This window comes from Pteropus medius, unplaced genomic scaffold, assembly GCF_902729225.1.
Source record: "Pteropus medius unplaced genomic scaffold, Ma_sr-lr_union100, whole genome shotgun sequence".
Taxonomy (NCBI): domain Eukaryota; kingdom Metazoa; phylum Chordata; class Mammalia; order Chiroptera; family Pteropodidae; genus Pteropus; species Pteropus medius.
The window spans coordinates 3,861,935-3,878,800 of NW_024346150.1; the positions used below are offsets into that span (position 1 = coordinate 3,861,935).

Genomic DNA, 16,866 nt, shown 5'->3' on the forward strand with positions numbered 1-16,866 from the left:
TTCATTCCCAAAGTGGGGCTAGGTGGTTCATCATTGAGTCCACCACAGGATGAGTTCGTAATACTCAATGTACCATGCCTGGTGCTGCTCCCCACACAGGAGGGCACCAATGAATAGGCAGGGCCTGCCTCACATCGGCCCCAAGAAAACATTAAAATGTCAGAGGCAACAGCAAGCTCTCAAAGCCTTTCCTGCTACGATCTTCACAGAATCTGGCATTTTCACTAAGTGCTTTTGGCAGGATTTGAAGCTTTCTCCCCAGTGGTGACCTGAACCAAAAAGACAATTATAGGTCTAGTTTTCATTAGGCCAGAGGCAGTTGATTCTTATGACAAACTCTGGAGATACCATTCAAAAAAAGGGTCTACTGATGAGTTTCCCAATTCCTATTTAGCAAGTGGTTTTTGGAGAAGTGTCCCTTCAAAGCATCACCAGTTCTACTTTAAAAGTGAGCAGATTTGGGCCAGCAAGTGTTCAGAGAGGACATAAAACTTTGATAGGTCTGTTTCCATGGAAACCACACATTTCTTTATTTAATAACAAAATGAACAGTGGCCAAGAACCTGGGATCTCAGTCTCTGCTCTCTCAAAGCTCCAGAAACTGGGGTTGTACCCATCCAAACTAAACTCCTTTCATCTCTGTTGCACAGGGAGGAGGAAAGTGCTTATGTTGATGACTTGTTTAGTTTGGTTTTGTCCATGGGCATGCTTCTATCTGTTTTCTTTCTTCCTTCCTTCCTTCCTTCCTTCCTTCCTTCCTTCCTTCCTTCCTTCCTTCCTTCTTCTTTTTTTATAAATCTACCCACTGTTTTGTTTTGCTAAACTTCTCAGTAAAAAAAATGCAGAAGAGGCAAGGAGATGAACATGGAGGAAATGGACATCGTCATCAGCTGGGTTCTTCCTCTATGCCCATGGAGCAAAACACACTCATGCAAGCGAAATGCGTGCAAATCACACTTGGACTTGCATTATGGATTTGGGTACATGTCTGTCTCCACCACTTTCTTTGACAGCAGAAGCATGTTGTGTTCACCTATTTATCACTGACTGTCTAACCTAGTGTCAGGCAACTAAAAGAACCTCTGACCCACGAAGTGTGTGCAGACTAGAGATAAAAGAGGAAAGGAATGAAAAGTGACTGTCCATATGGAAATAACACAGGCCCAAGAAAGGAGCAGAAATAAAGGCACTACCAAGAAAAGCAGATAGGAGAACATAAGTTTGAGGGGGACTCTTCCCATGATACTCCACCCTGGAGAGCTGGCCCCAAGCATATGTGTTCTTGCAGTCAAAAGGCAAACATTCACCATGGTGGTACTCAAACCAAAGGAGTTCTAGCTTACAATCAAATGATCCAGTTAAAATCTTGGCTCTGCTCTGGACCTCTGGGAACTCTGGTTTTCTCCTCTGTTGAGTGAGGGTAACAACATCATCTACTTCACAGTGTCACTGGGAGGATTGTGTGAGACAGTGTAAGCTGGGATGCCTTCCAGGGTCCCTGTAGAAAGTAGTATTTGAGCAATTTGAATTTGAAGCTATAGCCAGGCCTGCATTTAATTTGCTCATGCAAGGATCCAGGAAGGACAACAGGTACATGGATAAGGCATGGGACCAGCTCAAGGCATGAGAGCAGCAGTGCTCCTGAGATAGCTACCATTTTCCTCCTGAAAGCCCTTGAACCCTGCAATGTTTCCTAAGAAATACAGCCTCTTTACTCAGAGGCTGCTCTCAGTCCCTGAGATAGCTTATTTGTAAGGCCTTCATCTGTCTTTAACAGTGAGTTATAGATGGCCATGAACCCATTTAGGTCACTATCAGAAAGCATGAACAAATTCTGCATGTAATCTTTCTTCTCAGGTTTTAGCTATGTAGTGTTTATTCGAGAAATCTGGAGTGAGTGTGTGTGGTGTGTGTGTGTGAGAGAGAGACAGACAGACAGACAGACAGAGACAGAGACAGACAGAGAGAGAGACAGAGAGAGACATAGAGATAGAGAGAGAGAGGAGAGGAGAGAAAAGATATTAGGCAATAAGGGAGAGGGGTAGACTGGGAATGAAGATAGGTTTTTCTTTGGGGATGGGAGTAGGCACCAAACTGACAGATTTAACAAGCATCTAATATTTCCATTTCCCCAAAGCAAAGTACTATAGGAAGAGACTCTATTCTTACTTCAATGTCAAAAAGCTGTGCATCAGTACCTTTTTGGATTTAAGAGAGATTTTGCTATTCATGGGACAAATGCATCTCACAAACTTGGCCTCATCTTATATGTGCCCATCCATTTTTGCATATTGGATCTTTTTTCTAAATTATGATTCAATTCTATTTTAAGAGATTCAGAAAATATGGCTGTAACAAGTTGGGCAAAATCATCTTCTGAATTTGGCACTCTAAAGACAGAATTTTTCTAAGAGTGGAATCATAGCCAGACAGCAATCAGAAGTTGGAAAAATCCTGCTATCGACCCTATTTATAAAAATCATCTCTGTTTTAGTACCATGGCTGATTGTCATTTTACTCAATTAAGGCTTGGCTGGTTCTTGGAGTCCCTTGGCAATGGACATGAGGTAGCAGCCTCCCTCCCTGACAGTTCTCTCCACTTAAGTTTCATTTTGACAGGCATGTTTGTCCCATCATTGAACATTGCTATTTTCTTACTCCTAGTGTCTGCTTTGTAACTTCATCTCTTCTTATTCTCAGTGAATTTCCTGACACCGCAGAGCTGCCATCCTTTCTGAGACATTTGCAAGGGAGAGGTCTCATCCAGAGCTACAGTGAGTTACTGCCCAGAGTACACTGATTCAGAGTTGGAAGAATGGAGTAGCATGAAATAAACTTTAGCACAGAACTGAGAAATTACTAAAGGCAAAAATAAAAGTAAGGAAACTTAACATTCATCTGAAATGCTTCAGCAAAATAGTAAAGCTAACATGAAACTAAGACAGGCAAGAGAGCTTATTTGAAATCATTGCGTGATTGAACGTTGTAGGACATGACAAATGATCATGTATTTTAAAATGTAGGTGGTTTAGGAGACACAAAGTAAAACAGAGATGGTGTCTTTTTATTTTTTACTCATCTTCTGTTCTTCTCTTACACTTTTTAGAGATCATAAGAAACAGAGTTAAAGTGAAAGATTTAACAAAAGAAGAGATCATTATGGTAAGACCTCACTATGCCCAATGCCCACCGTCATGCTTAAAACATAGATGCCAATGAGTAAACTCCCATATGAGGCGACCAAGATGCATAACAATGTTTGTCAACACACCTAAGTTCTTCGGGATTGTTGGGTCAAGATCTGTTATTAATGGAGACCGTTTACTCTTCTGATATCTTCTAGACCTGCACTGTCCAAAATGGGAACCAGTAGCCACATGTGGCTAGTGATCATCTGAAATATGACTAGTCCAAATTGAGATCTGCTGTGAGTATAAAATACATACCAGATTTTGAAAACTTGGTATCAATAAAATATCTCATTAATATGTTTATATTAATGACACATTGAAACAATAATATTATATATATGTTGAGGTAAATATAATACATTAATAAAATTAGTTTTACTTTTTCTATCTTTTTATTTTGTATACTAAGAGATCTTAATTTTGAAAAATTAAAATACAAATGTGGCTTGCATTTGTGGCTCACATTATACTTCTATTAGATAGCACTCTCTTCTCTAAAAGCCACCTCAGTAGGCTATTAATGAGTCAACCTACTTCTTGGAAATGTTGGAAAACAATGCCAAACTGAAATAAAACTAAGGCAGTTACCCTTCTTATAAGATTCTTACAGGCAATGATTAGCCGAGTATTCAGAGTAAGCCATAAGCCATAGTCATAATGCTGCATGATTCTTCTAATTTATTGGTTCTCCTCTAAAGAATGGTAGAGGAAGCTTCTATCAAATTCACACAAAAATGAACTTTGGAGGAGTATATTTTAATTAATTCAGAACTATGAAGAGCTTAATAAAAATAAAATCTTAGAAAGTAAGGAGAGAACAATAATAGGTGGCTCCCCCACATTCCTACAAATATAAAAAAGAATTAAATGATTATACAAAAATAATAGCGATCACAAACACTCAGGTAATGCTCACTATATACTGGAAACCAACACTGTGTATATCAACTCAATCATATGTAACTAGCCTTTGCAAGGACTTTAACCATGTACCAAGTGATAGCCTCAAACACAAGATTCATAGCCAAGGTGTAGATTGCTGCTATTTTTATTTTCACAACCGTGCTGACTCTAATGGTTCGGAATCTAACAATTCAACCATCCAATGGGAAACATGAGACTAAGTTCTAATTCACATAATCTAAACTACTTGCTATAATTTGGAGGATAAAATTGATGGTCTCTGCATGCATATTACATCAAGTTGCACATTACAAATGCTAAGTTTTTGGAAGATAGAAAACTAATCCACAGAGAAATATTGACTCAAAAGAATGAATCAGAAGTTGGCCTCCAATATGGGCAACTGCAGTACAGTTACAGGCTTTAAATACACTGGCATACAATTGTCTGAAACAATTTCACAAGACACAGAGGAGCTGGTGGATCATGGTAGGCCGTGACTTGACTGTGAGTCGGGCTATCATGTGAAAGTCAATTAAAAAGCAGCACCATTACCATTGTGCATATGTTCCAGAGATACAGAGGTGCAAAATGAAGCCTCCAGCTATGTTTGGTACCAGACGAGTCGTCATTAGAGTGAAATGCAGTGTTTTGGTTTTAGCATTTATGAAAAGATGGGGATAAATTAGAGATAAGCCAGAAAAGAGGGTTAATAAGACAAATTAACAAGACAAAAAACAGATCTCCCATCAAAGGTTAAAAGTTGAAATTACTGGGAAAGGGACATTGATGGAGCAATTTATAACTGGAGCCTACCTAACTAAAATACAGGAGGGATTCTTACAAGGAAATGCTGTGCTCTATCCTAAAGCACAAGTGAGTGTACATGTACACACACACACACACACACACACACACACACACACACACACACACACCAGGGAAGAATACACTTATGCTAAAGAACAATGTTAATCAATTAAGCAAGTCTGGACCATACAGATGATTAAAACTTTTAACAAGCCATGATTAAAAGTTCTATATTATCTGTTCGTAGAGACTTGTAAGATTGGAATTAATAGCACTTTCTGTAACATTATGTCCTGTTAAGGTATACAAACAATTTTTTTAGGGCAATACTGACAAATGTTCTCTTAAATATACTAATCTTGTTTTCATCCATTTTCATTTTGTGAGAACAAGTCTTCTCTATGGAAATGGAGAAGTGGGGAGGAAGCACAGAAATGGGAGGAAAGGGAGAGGGACTTTTCATTAATCAAGATGTGAGTACTGATATGATGACTGTCATTAAAAAAGAAAGAAAGAAAATAGCCATCCGTCTTCTAAACAAACTTGCCTGGGCAGAGCACTTGAGTGGATGAATGCTGGACGAACTTTCCCATCTATGAATTGTTTCACTGTTCCAGAATTGGAAAGAATGAGCTTTCCTTTTTAAGCCCTTATTCTGTCCTTAAATGTATCCTGAGACAACTGGCTCTAGTTGCTTCTTTTCCATAGGTGGCCTCAGGTATGCTATGTGACCACCTAATATGGTTGGACCACTGGTTGGTAGGTGGCCTGGCATGAAGACTGAGTGGAATAATTAGACATTAGTATTTTTCTTTTTGAGGAATCTGAATATGAGTAACAGAGACCATGTGAGCAGCAGTCGGCATGGAGGCAGCAGGCAAATACTAGAGAACGGCAGAGGCAAGAGATAGCTGACCTACATTAGGAGGGAAGCCTAGAGGATAATCTCTGCTGTCCCCTGCTGAGAGCATAAGAAAAAGGGGCAATCATAAGGGCTGGCTCAGATCCTGAGTGAACTTTTGACTCCCAACAGTTCCAGTAACAGTGAGGCCTAGCTGTCCTGAAGTTCCTATTCGACTTGGCCATCTTTCAGTTTTTCCTGTTGGGTCTCTTTCTCCCTTCTTTTGGCTATAGCCTTCCTAATATTCTTTCGAGGAAACAGTGCTCTCCACATTCAGTCAATGCGTGTTGAGTAGAGTTAACCCCATCTCCCATTTCCGGGGATATGCATGTGACAGACACTGGGATAATCAGAATATTCTGTTCCCATGGCCAGAGGGCCTAGTGACACAACTCAAGGCAAGCCAGTAGGAGTTGGCCCTTAGACTCTTATATAATTACTGGGATACAGGAGCTCTTTTTGGGGGTTACTAGGATAACAGGATCTAAGCCCAGAGCTATTACTGCCAAATCTTTACCACAGTATGGGGTTCACCTGCCTGAGAATGGAGTCTTAATATATAGAGGAAAGGAGAGCCAAGATAGATTAAACAGATGACAGATAGATAATGATAGATGATAGATAGATAGATAGATGATAGATAGATAGATAGATAGATAGATAGATAGATAGATAGATAGATAGATAGATAGATGATAGATCAGACAGACAGAGAATTGATTCCCTGGATCTAGCAGTGCTAGAAGCTGGGACACCAGTAGTAAGGTTTCCCAGTAGCCTGAACAATACCTTTTCTGCTTAAATAAGCTTGAGTTGGGTTTCTAATGAGCAGTATACTGCTCTTCTTATCAAAGTTGATTGTGATATTTCGCTTCTATTCCCCTGAGGCCACAGCCCTCACTCGAGAATCTAGTTTTCCTTATTTCCACCCATTCCCTTGAATTACATTTCTTCATGGGAAAACGTAAAAGTGTCTTTCCTTCTTACATACAAATGAGCACAACTAACACACTCCTTTTATTATTGGATAAGTGGCATTGTGCTGAATTTCCTCAATTTGGTTTCCAGAGTATGTTTAAAATTCAATAAAGAAAAATGTTGTGCACAGTGGGCACTGGACTAATGAAGAGGACTGAGATGTCATCCTAGGTCTCACAATAAGTGACCTTATTCAAGCTACATGACTTTGGATGGGTCAATAATCCTCTTTGGATTCCCGTGTCCTCACTGGCAAAACATGAGAGTTAAGCTAGAGAATAGCAATAACAGCTCTGAGTAGCTGTACAGTGATTCCATGACTTGTAAAATAATTCCTCATTAGATTACGTTATTCTCTATATATTATCTTTACAGTTCCTTTCATCTATAAAATTCTATGACTACCAACAGCTCATCAAATCATTTCCTTACTTAGAAATGCCAACTGCTAACTCTTTACTTTTTTGAAAGGTTATTATTTCTGTAATCTATCTGTCCATTCATCCATCCATCTATCCATCCATCCATCCCTTCATTCATTTAACAAGCATTTATTGCTTGTTATGTTGCTACATATTATGAATGTGCTAAAAAGACATGGTTCTCACCCTCAGGAATATGCCACTATGGAGGAGACTGACATTCATGCCTTTGATTAAACAAGCCCATGAATACAATTACAACCTTGACGAATGCTGTAAAGAACAAGTACAGATGACTTAATAGCATGTAATAGGAAGGTCTGACCTAGATGGGGGAGCAGGCAAGGGGAGGTCTCCCAGAAGAGGAGCAGCTTGAACTGAAAGCTGATGAGTGGGAGTCATGTGGACCAAGGCTCTGGGCTAAGGACCTCCAGAAATGGGAATGGCAACAACGTGTTGGATGCTATTTGTTATCGCCTCAGTGTGATGTGCCAGAGGGTTTATTAGTGAACTCTTCTAAAACCCTTGGTGAAGAAAATCATAATTATTTCCTCTGTTGACAAGAAGATATTCAGAAACAAACGAATGAAAAAGCAAAAATCCTAAGTTAAGAAAGTGTCTGCTGAACTCAGATTTCACCATTTCTTGTCTTGCCAAGTCTTCCTGTGCAGCATCTCTCACTTGCTTTCACTTACACCTCAAGGGAGTCACTCAACTTCCCTGGATCTTGGTCTTTTCATTTATCAAACATGAGACTTGGGATATATATGATTTCTAAGGTCTCTTCGTATTTGACATTATGTGTTTCTAGAAATACACCTGAGTTAGTGGAGAGGGGGAGGAGAGACTATGAATCCTTGAGAGCACACTTGTGGCTATATTTAAAAAACAAAAATCAGCATGCATTCACGGTACAAGAAAGTGTTGTAGGAATTGTAGTTATTGAAATGCAGACGAAAATAGCTGATGTATCCAATACAGGGAAACTGCTATGAAACGCGTTTCCTTGGCAATTGAGTTACTTAAAGATAAAGTAACCCATTTTGATCAAAGACTGGTTTCTCTGTTTCTCATCCTTTCTAAGGGTTCTTCATCTGTAACTCATTATAAAGGGAAAAATAGTTGACAAATTCATTTCATTAAAAAACAAAGGTTATCCAAAAGTATCTAGAAAATGGCAATCTGAATGGATCCAAATAAGCAAATACTCTAATGAGAGAGGCGTGCTCAGCCCCCACGTGCCCTTGAGTGCCCTGCACATGCCTTAGGATCACTTCCTTCTTAAACTGGTTCCTGTGGCTCTCTCAAGCTCTTAAATCGTTTGGGGCAAACACCAGGATTTAAAGGAATCTGACATCTGTCAGTCTGAATGCAAAGCCTTGGATTTCAAAACAGTCAGTTTCTTCTAGAGAAGGAAAAAGGACAATAGCTGCTATTTCTTAGCATGCATAATCAATGCTGCAGGGGTTGCTAGGCAACAGGCAGAAAGACTGTCAAACATCCCTGGGTGCCTCCAATGGAAGAACAGCCCGGGCAGCTACTCCTCAGAGGTGACAAGCTGTGCAGGACCTGGAAGCTGCTTTCAGTTTGTGTCATTCCTTTAAAAAAATCCCTTTATTCTGGTCAGGACTAAACTGTAGACATTTTCCTTCCAGGCTCATTAGATAGTCATTGAATACACTTCCAACTGGCCCAATCAGTCCTAAAAATGAGCAGGTCAGGCTGGCAGGAGACAGCTCTGTGAAAGGTCCATGTGTTATTCTGATCCAATTCATCTTGGAGTCCATGGAAGATGTGACTTGTTCCTTGGTGGCTGCAGGCTCTAGATTGCAGAAAGTTAAAATGCACATCCTCCCAAAGCTTGTAATCATTCTAGCAAACATAAGCAAAGCCTCCAATTTCAACAAAAATGCACATTCGAGGTCATTGAGATGAGACTTCTTAATTATGCGACCTTAAAGTTGGAATGAATATTTAAGCTGTAGGCATTTTATCCTTTCTACTTGAAATTAAATAGTTTCATTTCAGTTTCAATGACAAGAGGACTAACTAAGAGAAGGAGTCAGGATTTGATAAATCTATTTCTTGTTTTGTTTTGTTTTGTTTTGTTTTGTTTTGTTTTGTTTTGTTTTGTTTTGTTTAGCAGTGTTGATGAAAGAGCAAACAGTCATCACAGGTCATTAATTTACAAACACTTATTTGGCAAAGCCAGGAAGTACATGAGGAATAGGTTCTGGGTTTGGGTCAGAGGAAGGAGTAGGGTTATGACTGGGATTTAAAGCAGATAAGAAGCCTCACTGACAGTGGTGATGGGAAATAGCCCAAGTGGAAATAGGCCGTGGGCAGGACAAGTGGCTACACATTGCTGTTGCTGGCTAAGCTTTTACCATAACTAGCCCAAGCCCTAGCATCTTGTTTTAAGCAGATGTTTGGAAGGAAATAAAACATATGAGTTGAGGGCACTCTGGATTTAGCTACTCAACACCCTCCTCTTAGAGGCATTGCAAGAAGTAAAGAGAGGTAGGCCTAGAATAAGAAATGATACTAAGATGAAAGGTTATACCAAGAAATTTTGTGAATCTACGTCTATACCTGGCTAAGGTCTCCCAGCTATTCCTACACTGTCAACTGGGTTTCTCTAATCTCTCGGGATTTTCTCACATTCAAAGATTCTCACCTTGCGACCCCATGAAGTGAATTCAGTCTGAAGGCCTGACTTAGTTCCCAGGTGACCCCCAAATGGCAGTGGGAAACATGGGCCTGGAACGTGAATCCATAGTCTTCAGTTTCCTTGTCTATAACACATGACTAGATTAGAATTAGATGTTCCCTAAGCTTCTTCCAGCTCTCACATTTTATCCGTCTATGAATCTCCAAAAATAGAGGCACCTTTTGGTCTCATTTATCCAAAGAGAAAAAAAAGATAACAGAAGAAAGCAAAAACTGCAGATTTAACACTGCCAAATGTTCTGAACATTTTGTGCTTAAAAAAATAACAAACTTTTTGAGTAAATAAAAGAGGAAGCAATAGCAGCAGCAAAAATTAAACGTCCCCAAAGTCACTGCAGGATTCTTACTTTACACCTTTACCCATTTGACCTCACCTCTCTCTTGCATCTCCTTTCCTCTCTTTACTTCTGTCTCACTCCCCCTGCTCCATTTGCTATTTATTTGATAGCTATTGCATTTATCATCCCTAGAAAGGTCTGACCTGTATTCACTCCAAAGTGCAGGTTTTAGGAGCCTCTGCTGAGAGTCTAGGAGTATTCATGCCACTCAGGTTACTTTTGATGACGAGAAAAGCAAATACACAGTTTTTCATTTGGATGAACTTTAGCAGAAACTGTGTTTACTCCACAGGATGGGTAAGTTCAAGGATAATTTTCTCTCTCTTCTCAGTTACCTATTGTGTTCATAGTTAAGTTTTTAATGTTAAGTACAATGGTAATGGAATATACATCTGATTTTAAAAAATGAAAAGTTGCCCTGGTTATAACTAGTAATCAAATGCCATTCATACAAACATTCTGTGTTTGGAAGAAAAAAAACTACAATAAAAAACAAAACCCGGTCATTTTATATTAAGCCAAGAAGTTACATTTTTATTACATTAACCATGTCCATATTCATTTGCCACTTAATTCATTTTATAAATATATCCATGCCTCTTTTCAGTGTTTTACATATGTTAATCAATACCTTGGTGAGGTTTTTTTTTTTTTTTGGACAATGCTTATATAAAAGATTTGCATAAATCTTCTCGTGCGATTTTTTTTTTCTTTAATTCTTATGTTTTAGAGAGCTCAGTGGAAATTTTATCCCCTTCAATAATGTTTATCTTATTGGAGACCAGGTCTCCTTTTTGAATTTCTGGGAAAATGTCTATGATGAAAGACCGTCAGGCTTTTTCAGTTTAGTAAAACCTTGTGTCTCCTAGGGTGGCAGAATCCACAAGAGCTGCCATCCACCCCAGGATAGAATTGTACCTGCACCGTACAAAATCCTGGGGCCTTGGAAACAGTTGAGAAGGACATGATAAAATAGAACAGAAGATCTCAGAACAGAAGTCAAGAGAGGATGTGAACTCCATAGTCTCCCTTCCAGAACCTCAACACGAGACAAGACCAGCTGAGTGTGGCACAAGCGCCAGGCAATCCAAGGAGACAGGTTGAGTTGCCAAGACTTAGCTGGTTACATTTTATCTGACCCCACTGACCTCCATCCAGGAAGAGTAGCTCAGAGCTATTCATAGACTGCAGTCTTAGGTTGCCCCTAAGAAGAACCTCCAATAGTTGGTTATACTCCAAATATCCTTCCCATTATCCATTTAGTTAAAGGAATTTGAACACATCCATCACAGCAGACACAATTTGCTTCTAAATTGGCCACTAAAATAAAATAAAGTAACACTTCCATACATTACTGTGACCATGGATAATGAGACATTCTGGAGTGTTCTCTTACCTTCACTGCCACCAAGATCTTGTCCTGCTCAGGACAGAGGTTATAGCATTCAGCTAGGAAAACTTTTCCAAAGGCTCCTTCGCCTAGCTCCCTTTTCAGAACAATGTTATGTCTCTTGATGTGCTGAACAACTGTAAAACAAAGACAGAATGGAAATTGGAATTGAAGCATGCAGAGGTGAAGGCAGAGAGTAGGGAGTCGGTGGCCTGCATCCTGAGCTTGCAGGCCTAGATTCTCGTTTCTGTACACAACAAAACAAAGGAGAAGTTCAGTGTCCATCCTCACAGTCCATCCCAAATGGCTGGGAGGCAGTTGCATCAGGTTGCTCTCAGAGCTCAGTTATTGTTTTTGATAGAACTAAAGTAGTGACCTAGCTGTTGGCAGCAGAATGTCATTAATGAACTTTACAGACTAGGGAAGGGGAGAAATGAGAAAGAAATGAACCTTAATGGCAGTCCTCTTACAAGCCAGATGCTTTGCATATATTTGTTAGTCATGTGTCTAGTGGGGGAAAGGCAGAGACACAGCCAGGAATCCCTAATTCTTCGTTAAGCTGCCTTAGACTCCTGAGGGAGAGAGGCCCAGAGAACACAAAGGGAAAATGCAAGACCTGCTCTGCATATGAAAGCTTTGTCCTTACCCCAGTTCTAGTCTTTTGGTGAGTGAGCTAGACCATGGTTGATCCTCAATAATTCCCTTTGTTTAGACTAGAAATTTCTAGACTGTGCTAAAGGCTGCCTTTTTTAGTCCCTTTTTAAGATCATGCCCTAGTCTTGGCTCTCCAAAGTCAAGAAGAGACAAGAATAGATGCACCTGGGGAAGAGAGAGTATCCACCACCACCACCACCCCCTCTCAATCTAGAGCAGAGCTGCCCCTTGTCATTCATCGATATGCCTTCCTGGGGAATAAGGCAGGAGACAGTCAAAGGTCCTTTGAAGCCTATTAGTTATAAGGTGGAATGCAGAGCAAAGCAATACTCAGAAGGACAGAGCCAGTGGAGAAGCCCAAAAGGAGATTGCAGAGGACAGAACTGCAGTGTGTGCATGTGCCTCTTCATTTGCATATCAAATGTACCTTCACGTTGTTGGTTACCATTTTTTTCTGAAGTCCTCATCTCTGAATGGCAGTATTCAAAGGGAATTGTGACTCTCTCTAGAGCTTGGAATGTGTGGCCAACAATGTTCTTTCACTCTCACAAACCCATGAAGCATTCCTCCCTGCATTTTCTACATGGGGAAACTAGATCTGCAGGAATTTTTATGTTCCTCAGTGTGGAAATGAAGAAGTTGGGTTTGGACCCAGACCTGTCTGAATCCAGAGTCTATGTTTTTCCTTCTAGACCACAAAGTTTCTCTTCAATTATAAATTGTGTTAAGCATGACAAGAGAAATAGAATACTATAATAGAATAAAAAGTAAAAATAATCTCCCAGCTTCTTCTCTGCTAAGTTCTCTTATTAAAGGTCAGTTTAAATCCTCATTCCTTCAAAGAACTTTCCAAGACCACTTTGACCACCAAAGACCTCCTTCTCTGGACTCATATTATAGCTTGTGCTTAGTCGAACTCTGACTTATCCCTCAATTATTTCACCTCTGTAAACTCCCTGAGGTTAAGAGTAAGCTCTATCTACCTCCTGTTACTTCAAGTGCTGAGCCTATGGGAAGGTCTTATTACTATTGGTTAATTTGATAACCTTTCTTTAAAAGTTTTTTCTTGACTGCTCACTGTATTATAAAAACAAAATACAAAGCATATCTCTGCAGTTTGAATAATACTGCATTTAAAAAACAGACTATTACTAGTGTGTTAGAAGCACCACTGTGTTCTTTCTTAATTGTAGCCATTTCCTTGCTCGCCTCTCAAGGATAAGTACTATCCTGAATTTTCTGTCAATCATTTTCTTTATAGGTCGGCTACTAATGATATATCCCTAATGAGATATTGTTTGGCTTTGCCTGATTTTGAACCGAAATAAATGGAATCATACTATATGTGTTCTTCCATATCTTTCACTACGCAATGTCCTTGAGATTGAGTTATATTGAGTTATAGTGTGTGTTGTAATTCTTTTGCTTTTACTACTTTATAATATTCTGTGGAAGGACTGTACCACCATTTATTTACCCATTCTATGCTGATAAACATGCTATACAGCTTCTTTTTAGATAAAACTTGATATAAAATGCAAGTGGTAATTAAGGTTTTGCTTTAATAGGATTTTTTCCCCTGATAATTTATGTGGTTTGGAGCAATGACAGCTTCCATGGGCCTCTGGGAACTCAGGGTGATAAAAATGAAAAGGTCTTTTATGAGCAACAATATTAATGAATATAAGAATGTATATTAATTTCTCATGCTCTAGTAGCAATGCCAGAATTTAAGAGGAGAGAATTGTGTTCATTAGGTAGAGTGCCCATATAAAGAGACAAATGTAATTCTTGCAGAGAATTAGCTGCCTTATTTAAAACTAATATTTAACTGTATGGTTGTCAGATGTTCATTGGGAATTAAATTGCCGCTTGATTTACTTTACACTCTAACCAGATCAAGGCAAGTATTTAACTTATTTTGCATTTGATTTACATTTTTTTTCTTTTTAATTTTCCAAGCAGGAGACATAGTTGGTGGGAAATAAGTTTATAAAGCTATGGACAAAGGGACAATTTCATCATCTTCAAAATTAAAATCTGATGAGACCAGTTTTCTCTTGTTGACCTAGAAAGCAGTGAATGCATCTTTTCTTTAAGAAATGACTATTTTGTATTAATTTATTTTGTTGATTTGGGACATAAGATATACGAATGGTAGCCCTTTGCCAGTGTATTTCTCCTAAATGAATTTCTCTTTTATAAGACTGAAAGTCACTTAAGGGCACAGGTAACAATTTTGTGTTTGTATTTGCATTCCTAACAGAACCGCACAGCGCTTTGCAAATAGTTGCTGCTACCAAATATTTGTTAAAAAAATGTGCTGAATGATAATAAGATGGCAGGCAAATACTGTTTAATTATAAACAGTATTTGACAAGCCAATCAGGTATGAAGGCAATTAAGCAGCCCAGTTCTCTGAGATGTCAGGAGTGGGGAGAACAACTGACCTGAGGCTATCACAGCATTGAGCAAGAATTTCTTCCCATTCTCCCCCAAGAGAGCATGAGGACTTATCCCTATCTGCCTCATTTCCTATTTCCTGCAATCACCACAGGAAGTCCTCGGTACCCTCATAGGGCATTCTTCTTTACCCAGCCTCTCATTCCAACTTTGCTCGTAAGTGCTCCCATCTGAATCATTGCTCACCCCTTCGCCTCCCTTACAAACCTTTCCCCGGGCCCTCTGGGCTCACTCCCTGTCATCCATGAGCTCCTTATATCCCCAACCTCTCCTTAAACTTCTCTTTTCCTTCTTACTCAAGTAAAACCTTGGCTATGCCCTGAGGACATCCATGCCTTTCCCCTGTAGCCCTCTCAAATGGAAGCCTTCTCACCCCTTATCCCAGAGACTTTAGGGCCCTTGTGCCTGATTTCTGGCTGTTTCTCTCTCTCTCTTGCTAGAGCCCCAGCTATTACAAAGAATCTATCCTTGAAAGCCATCAACCTATACCACCTCTGCCCCTTCACTGCTGACACCTTGGTTACTCCTCTCATCCACTGAGCCCCTGGCTCACATTTCCCCTTTCCACCCTACCAGTGCCGTCATTCTCAGGGCTTGAGGCACAAGAGAGATCTAGTAGCTTGCCTAAGATGTGGAAACACTAGGTTGCCATTTATCCTGCATCTTTCAACAATGCAGTTAAGAAGAGAGGCTTTGGGAGGTTTGGTTTGGCTGTTTGCATGGCATTAAGCTGACATTTTCTAAGAGCAAGACTTTCTTAATGAAGGAAGCAACGCACTGATTGACATTCTGGACAAGGTCCTTATCTCATTGTGGACTAGCACTTTGAATATCACTGACTTAAAGAGCCCTACGAACATTTCCATTCATTTTATACAAAATATCCTGAATGAAGTAAGTCTAAGGACTCCATGATTAATAAGCTATCAGGTAAGCAAGTAAACTCTGTTCTGAACTTTAGAGACTTGAGTAAAATCACCTCAAACCCAATGTGAATAACTAATAAAAATAAATAAATAAATGACCAAATTCCACCATAAATAGCTTTCTAGATTTGGAGAAAAACTCAAAGCAATGGTTGAGTTTTTTTAAAAAAAATTTTATAGGAAATGTTTCTTTTTAAACTTCACCCTACCAAATGAAAAGGAGGTATCAATAAGAGGTGTAGGTGGTGCAGGAAATACACCTCCAGTTTTGTGTGATCTGCAGACTGATCTATATATGTTGATGTAGTCAAAACAAAGAATGTGATTAGATTATTGTGCAAATAGATCTACTCTGTATAATCAGGAAGAAATTGATGACCAGCAAGAGTAATCAAGATGAGTAGCTAAGAACTGTGTAGCTGTCTTTGCTATTAATGGAATTTTCCAGAGTGGGAATTTGGGGCCCTTGGTCATTTGCTTCACGATACCAGAATGGAATAGATTTCGGTTTTGTATTAGTATCACATTACAGTCACTGAAAAACACATTTTGTTGCAAAGTAGCTTTGGTCATTTACAGAGATGTTGGCAGTTTCAGCTGGTCTAAATTGAATTCCTGGTATCGATATCTCCTAGAAGTAAATATTCTATATATACACACATGCTATAGATAAAGTATTAATCCCTACCTATATCCATTACCATTATCTCTAAAACAAACAAACAAACAAACAAACAAACAAATCTCTATTCACTTAAGGTTGAAATAGGAAATGTGTCCTTCCCATTTCCTCAGTAACGAGGTTTCCTAGAAAACCTTGCCCCAGGCGACATAAACTGCTCGGCACACAGACCTTAAATTTAGACATTTATTGAGGCTTTCATATATGCCAAGTATTAAGTGATCCGTAGTTCAAAGGAAAGATATTTTAAAGTTTTAAGCAGGAAGGTAAAAAGTAATTTACCCCCAGAAGATAATGTTCTGTGTTAGGAGCAGTCTCTGTTTCCCTACAGACATAAATGCAGGGCTTGCCTTGGCCGGTCCATTGCAGAGCGGGGCTGTGATGAGGAGAGATGGGAAGAGAACTTAAAGATCAGGAACACTGACTCAGTGGGCAAGTGAGACTTGGAAGGAGAAAGTGACTTCCCCAGGGCCACACA

General features: G+C 39.4%; 1 protein-coding gene across 6 annotated transcripts in view; it reads right to left on the bottom strand.

Annotated features, from left to right (window-relative positions):
* NTRK2 (neurotrophic receptor tyrosine kinase 2) overlaps positions 1-16,866 on the bottom strand; it is a 319,040-nt gene that overhangs the window by 68,417 nt on the left and 233,757 nt on the right. For 5 of the 6 annotated variants that reach the window (XM_039875643.1, XM_039875642.1, XM_039875641.1 and 2 more), the window contains one exon: positions 11,670-11,800. The exons of the other annotated variant lie outside the window; for it this stretch is intronic. In XM_039875643.1, the coding sequence (XP_039731577.1) occupies positions 11,670-11,800 (131 nt within the window). The remainder of the gene's footprint in view (positions 1-11,669; positions 11,801-16,866) is intronic. 6 annotated transcript variants of the gene reach the window in all.